The 6000-nt window shown below is 30.9% G+C and overlaps 1 protein-coding gene across 4 annotated transcripts in view; it reads left to right on the forward strand.

The window, feature by feature from the left end:
• The window catches only part of LOC132696047 (extracellular sulfatase SULF-1 homolog), a 64815-nt gene extending 59192 nt beyond the window's left edge, over nucleotides 1-5623 (forward strand). For all 4 annotated transcript variants that reach the window (XM_060660586.1, XM_060660588.1, XM_060660589.1 and 1 more), the window contains exons 10-14: nucleotides 239-415; nucleotides 1577-2227; nucleotides 3131-3512; nucleotides 3573-3785; nucleotides 5485-5623. In XM_060660586.1, the coding sequence (XP_060516569.1) occupies nucleotides 239-415; nucleotides 1577-2227; nucleotides 3131-3512; nucleotides 3573-3785; nucleotides 5485-5594 (1533 nt within the window). In that variant the 3' untranslated portion in view covers nucleotides 5595-5623. The remainder of the gene's footprint in view (nucleotides 1-238; nucleotides 416-1576; nucleotides 2228-3130; nucleotides 3513-3572; nucleotides 3786-5484) is intronic.
• The last annotated feature ends 377 nt before the right edge of the window (nucleotides 5624-6000 follow it).

Consider the following 6000-nt stretch of genomic DNA (forward strand, 5'->3'; position numbering starts at 1 on the left):
GCTATTTTGGGTCATATAAATTGTTTTTTTGGTGGTGCCAATTTATACAAAATACTGTTTCGATTTGGCGTAGGTGTCACTGCCGGGTTGTGAGAGGTCTATGGACATTCCTATTTTGTCAAGATAGTTTTGGTTAGTTAGTTAGCCACACTGGCGCTATAGAGTTCACAATTGTTGATGATTATAATTATATAACCACGAGGTTGTCTACCGACAATATAATGTTCTCCATTTGTAGCTTCAGAGTCAATTGATGTATAGAAGGATGAAACGTGATGTGGAGGTCCATGATATTTTGTTCAGCAGACTAAACGGTAGCAGTATCAACAACTTGACTACAAGGAAAAAAAGGGACGAATTGACTCACGTCAAAAATGTTATGGACTCGGTTGAAAGTCAAATTGAAGGACTAACGGTAAGTTCCTAGAGCTACAGGATTGAGTTAAAAAAAAAATCAAGTTCCTTTCACCGTTTTAGAATAAATTTTGTCAGCTTAAAAGTCGCAGTTCAGCAATTACCAGTGTTTTCAGAAAGAATGAAGACTTGATAAATACTTTGCTAGTGAAACTCACATGAAAGTTTTTTGGATATATTATTTCCTTTAATAAATTGTTGTAGGAAGCTTTTTTAGATATGTGATTTGCTTTAATGATAAATACTAATACCAAACTATCATTTGCTTAAATGGCTGATTCCATTCTAACTTACTTTTTTACTTAAAATTTCTAAGATTTCAAAACTACACTTTTTAATTTTCATTTAATTCATCTGTAAAAAAAAGCCTGAAAAGATTTTACTTTGTTTGTAAACAGTACTCGAGTGACGTACTTTCAACCTGATTGACTAGACGTTTCATAAATCTCAAGGTAGATGACGCACGACTCATATAAATTCAAATTCAAAAATTCGATAAATTTTAAAGACAAAAGTTATTATTATTCAGTGGTACCTTAAAACGTTAACCAAAAAAGTGATAATTTTTTTAGTTTGATCATAGAAATAATAATTTATGAGATAATTAGAATAAATTATTTATTGCGACAAAAAAATTAAGAATTTATAGATAAATTTTAGAAATGAACATGATGCGGTATTGACATTTAGCTGATATATTGTTCGTTCTCTCTCAATGACAAAGTAATTAAATTAATAATTAAATTATATAAAAAATATGACGAAATTTGTTCTAATCTAATCTAATTATACAAAATTTTCTTTATTAGATTATTAATTAATCATCAGTGAGAACAACATACAAGACAAAAATTCACAGTTAAAACAGAATCACCCAAATATGCCTTATTAGAATGTTGATTCAAGTGTTGAAAATTATGAGTGTTATAATTTTTTTGCCATAAAGAAAAAAAAAAAGATAGCAAGATTAGCATAAACATTATTCCATATTCTTCTTTGCAAACAGGCAACTTTAACTTTCCACATAATGTATTTCTTAATTTCTAATTAACATTATATTTATAGAGTAGCAACATATTTCCAGTTGTATTATAATGTCCCGTTGTTAATAAAACAACTTGTAAAATTATACGAACTTTGAGGATTGTTGTCTTTGCTGTAGGCGGCAAATAGATCCATAGAAGAAGCTGTTCGCAAAACAACTCTGGAAACAAATGCTATTATTGACAATTCCGCTGGATGTAGCATCGAAAAAGGAAAGGTCAACTGTTCAAACGTCGTTTACCAGGACAAAAAATCTTGGCGCCAATCACGGCACCAAATAGAAAATGAGATTCAGCAATTAAAACAAAAATTGGACACTCTGAAAAAAATAAAAAAACATTTAAAAAATACAAAACCCATAGATTCCGGCGAGAGCGATGAATGGACATCCAACAATACCGACCTAAACAAGTTTAACCATCTTGGCTTTCAAACTGATCCATACTCCAGTTTCCATTCGAGCGCCTTGTTCCCGAACATCAATAGACGCGCAAAAAAAAGAAAGAGGCCGCACGAATTCGATACAGATTCCTATCCACGGCCTCATAAGAGACCGAGGATTTACGTAGCTAGTAGTACCGTTACTCAGAGTACCACGGAAGCAATGATAGAAGTAACCACTCCGTATGCAATTCAAAGCGAGATCTCCACAATGAAAACCAGGAATTCCCATCGCCACCACCATAATTTCTACTCGGTTAATCTTAACAATGGTTCTGTTTCTGGTGTCGTAGATGAGACTATAAAGACAACCACTGCCGTTAACAAGGTGAGTACTCCGCGCCTCTCTTATTACCTCATACCAATTCTGAGAAATTTTTTTGGTCATTTGTTAAAAATTTAAGTAAATTACAATTTGGAGTTTATAAAATGCGAATTTTATAACTGTGAATGACTGCTTCATTCAAAATTCAAAACTAAAGATCCAAAAAGAATTATTGCTGTTCACTTAATAAGACCGAAAAGGCCAGTTTATTGAAATAAAAAAATTCTAGGACAATAGATCCAGTTATAAATGCTAGACTGAGAAACATAATAGCAAAAACTTATTTGCTACAATGTTCTTGGCAAGCATAATAAATATTCTATTTATTCTACGTACATGTCTACATTTCTCTCAGGTAATAATTTAACCGGTTTTATCTGCCTTAAAAATGTATCTGGCTAAAAGAGAAACAAAAATAAATTTGGATTTTCTGTAATGGATAACTAAACTAAATAAACTAGCAAGATTTTTTATTAAATCATAATTTAATAAAGTCTTAATAAAGTTTCCTTTCGATAGCAACTAAATAAATAGATTAAACTTTAATTTAAATTGATTAAAAACAATTCTTTTCGAGTAACTTTCGTTAAACGTTAATTTAATATTTTATAACTTATTCTTAATTTAATTTAATTTGTGTCAAAGATTTATTTTCAAAAATTAATTCTATTTGCTCTTTTTTTCTTAAGGAAGTAAAATTATGATTTTTTTTTCAGAATAAAAACATAGTTACCTATTTTATACATAGTTAAATTAATTTTAAAGTATATTAAAAAATCAAACTAAGTCTTTTTTTTCAATCAGCAAATACAACTTTTCCCGTTTATTGATGGCATAGATCCTTATAAATTAACAAACTGTTTTGAACTTTTTGAATATTTATAAAATATGAATTATGATTTGTAGATAAAAAATACTTTCTCTTCTGTCAATACGACTAAAAGAAAGTACCAACCAAATTTCTGCCATTGCGAAGAGAAAGAATCAAACGATCCGTATTTAGATGAACATTTTAAAGAGAGGCGGAGAATAAAAGAGAAAAAATTGAAAAAGAAGCTAAAACGGCAGAAGAAAAAGGAAGAGGAATGCCACTCTGAAAGAATGAACTGCTTTGAACATGACAATGATCACTGGAAAACTGAACCCTTGTGGCTCGCTGGACCATTCTGCTTTTGTATGAACGCTAACAATAATACATATTCATGTATCAGGACAATTAACACAACACACAACTTTCTCTATTGTGAATTTACGACAGGATTTGTGACTTTTTACAATTTAAGAATAGGTAAGTGTCACAAAATAATTTAATAATATAAAAGAAATCAAGGATGTAAATAATATTTAGATCCATTCGAACTTCACAATAAGTATGATCAACTAAAGCCAGATGAAAAGTCTTACTTGAAAGACGTACTTAAGCATATGGTGGCTTGCAAAGGCAAGAACTGCACCATACAGCATGCTTCGAATATTACCCTGAAACCCAAACTAAATGTAATGTTGACGCACTCGCAGAACCATCACAACTATTTGAAAAAGAGAAGATTTTTTGCGGAAGGTACGGTATATTAGTGTGACGTAGGACGGAGATCTTTATGGCAGCTTCGAAGTTTGGAATCCAACCAAACCCAATTTGCTTTTAACTTTATAGGATTGTTTTAATTTCTTTATGCTTTTGAACTATTGAAGGCTATTTAACAGCGTTCCTATATCAATAGTGTATTGTTTAATTATTGCTTTGTAGATATTAAAATTGGAAATAAACAACAAGAGTATTTTAATGGAAAGAAAAATATAATCTAGAAATATACAATATTCCCAATAACTTTTCAGCAAATTAATTATATAAACTAATTGTTAGAGGATGCCATAGCAGGTGTCTGAATATTAGAACCTCATATTTCAAGTTTGGTTTCAAATGACACCACAATCGGAAGGAAACATGAATCTTTTTATGATTATAGATTATATTTTCATTTTCAATAAAATACTATAACTCATTGTGTAATTTCAAAGGAAATAGGTTAAATAGCCTCCAATAATTAAAAAGCACACAAAAACTGAAATACCGTCAGAAGCTAGGATGGCAAAGTCAGTTTGTATGTGCGCTCATTTCAAATCGTTTTTCAACCAATATGATCCACCAGCGGCGTTCAGCAACCAACATAGCCGCTAACAGTTCGTCAATTCGACAAGTTTCGATTTTTTTACGAAAGTATTTTCTCAAATTATGCCCAAATCTCATTAAATTTGCTGATAAACGAGTTAAGCATGTTAAGCTGCTGTTTATATCTATGGAAATGTCATAGTGCCCACACAGTATCAGTTTTTATGCTAGTAGGGTCACTTACGTTATCTAATAGCTCTATGGATAACACCTAAAGCGGCCCTAACACTCGCAAAAAATGATGAGCCTCAGGCGTCTATTATATTTATTAACGGAATCTGGGCATATTTTGAGAAAATACTGATATACCATTGCTACGTTCAAATTGCAAACTGTTGTTCAATTGACAAACTGCCAGTTTCCATATCTATACGACAGAACAGTGACAATTTTTTTTTTAATTCAGCTAAGTTCATCATTAATCCTTAAATATTTCTCGAATGCAATTTACCTTACTAATACACCGTTTTCAAAGTCACAATTATACATGCAAAGTTTTAGGGATAAATACCAAAATTTCATTCTCTTTTTTTGTTTTTCCTGAAAAAATTTTTTTTTCAACTTCGCTCACAGAATAGGCAGTGCCTCTTTATATTTAGTAGCTATATTGTTTGAATACACAATGTTAACACACACCGATCAAAATGGCCACTGCTACCTCAAATATAAGTAAGTATATGCTATATTACTTATGTTACGCTCATTAATGTTATACAGGATGTTAAAGTAATTGTCTCAAAATTGTTATTTCTCAAACTTGAAATCAGGGTACAATATATGTCAATGTCAATCTGCCCGACATATTGTCAAGTATCTGTGGCTATCTCTTAAACGCATTATTTGTGCAATGCAAATATCGTAATTTAAAAAAAAAATTAAACGATCCTAAGAAAAAAATTGTGACATGAAATTTAAGACCAAAGGATGTAGCTCTAGCGCCGTCAACAGAATTTCAAGTTAATATTTTAAAAACAACAAAAAACAATAAAAAGTCATGTTTCACTAGAGTTTAATAAAAGATTTATTTTTGGCGCACTCATTACAATTTAACAGTATTTGACGGAATAGTGAAAAACAACTACACTTTTAGATGGAAAAAAAACCGACATTCCTCACAGAATAGACAAAAGGGGCAACAACCGAAACTATACCAGGGATATGTTTGGAGCGACTGGTGTGCGAAAAAAAAGAAGGTTGTAATTCATTTAGGTCCATTCTCCTTTTAGCTTCAGACTGAATTCAAAATCATATTTAAATTTGTGATCTCTAATTTATGTTTGTTTTTGTTATTTATTTCAATTTATGTAAGCTTTGAGCTTTTAGTGTGTAGACAATTATAGGAATCTGTACCTGCCAGTCCCGCATCGATCAGCAATAATACTTCTAATATTTTTTATAGAACCAAAATTCCTAGGATTTTCCATATAAATGAAAATAAAGTATTCAATAAGCGATTAACGGTTGTTTTTTTAATTAGCTCCCTCCTACCCAAACAATTCTGAAAAAACACATCAACATACACACACAAACCAATTTAAAAAAAATCATAAATCTCTTAAAACGGCGACATCCAATATTTAACAGTCTTTTTAAAAATAGCGATGTC

This window comes from Cylas formicarius, unplaced genomic scaffold (assembly GCF_029955315.1).
Source record: "Cylas formicarius isolate icCylForm1 unplaced genomic scaffold, icCylForm1.1 PGA_scaffold_1__22_contigs__length_36826433, whole genome shotgun sequence".
Classification (NCBI taxonomy): domain Eukaryota; kingdom Metazoa; phylum Arthropoda; class Insecta; order Coleoptera; family Brentidae; genus Cylas; species Cylas formicarius.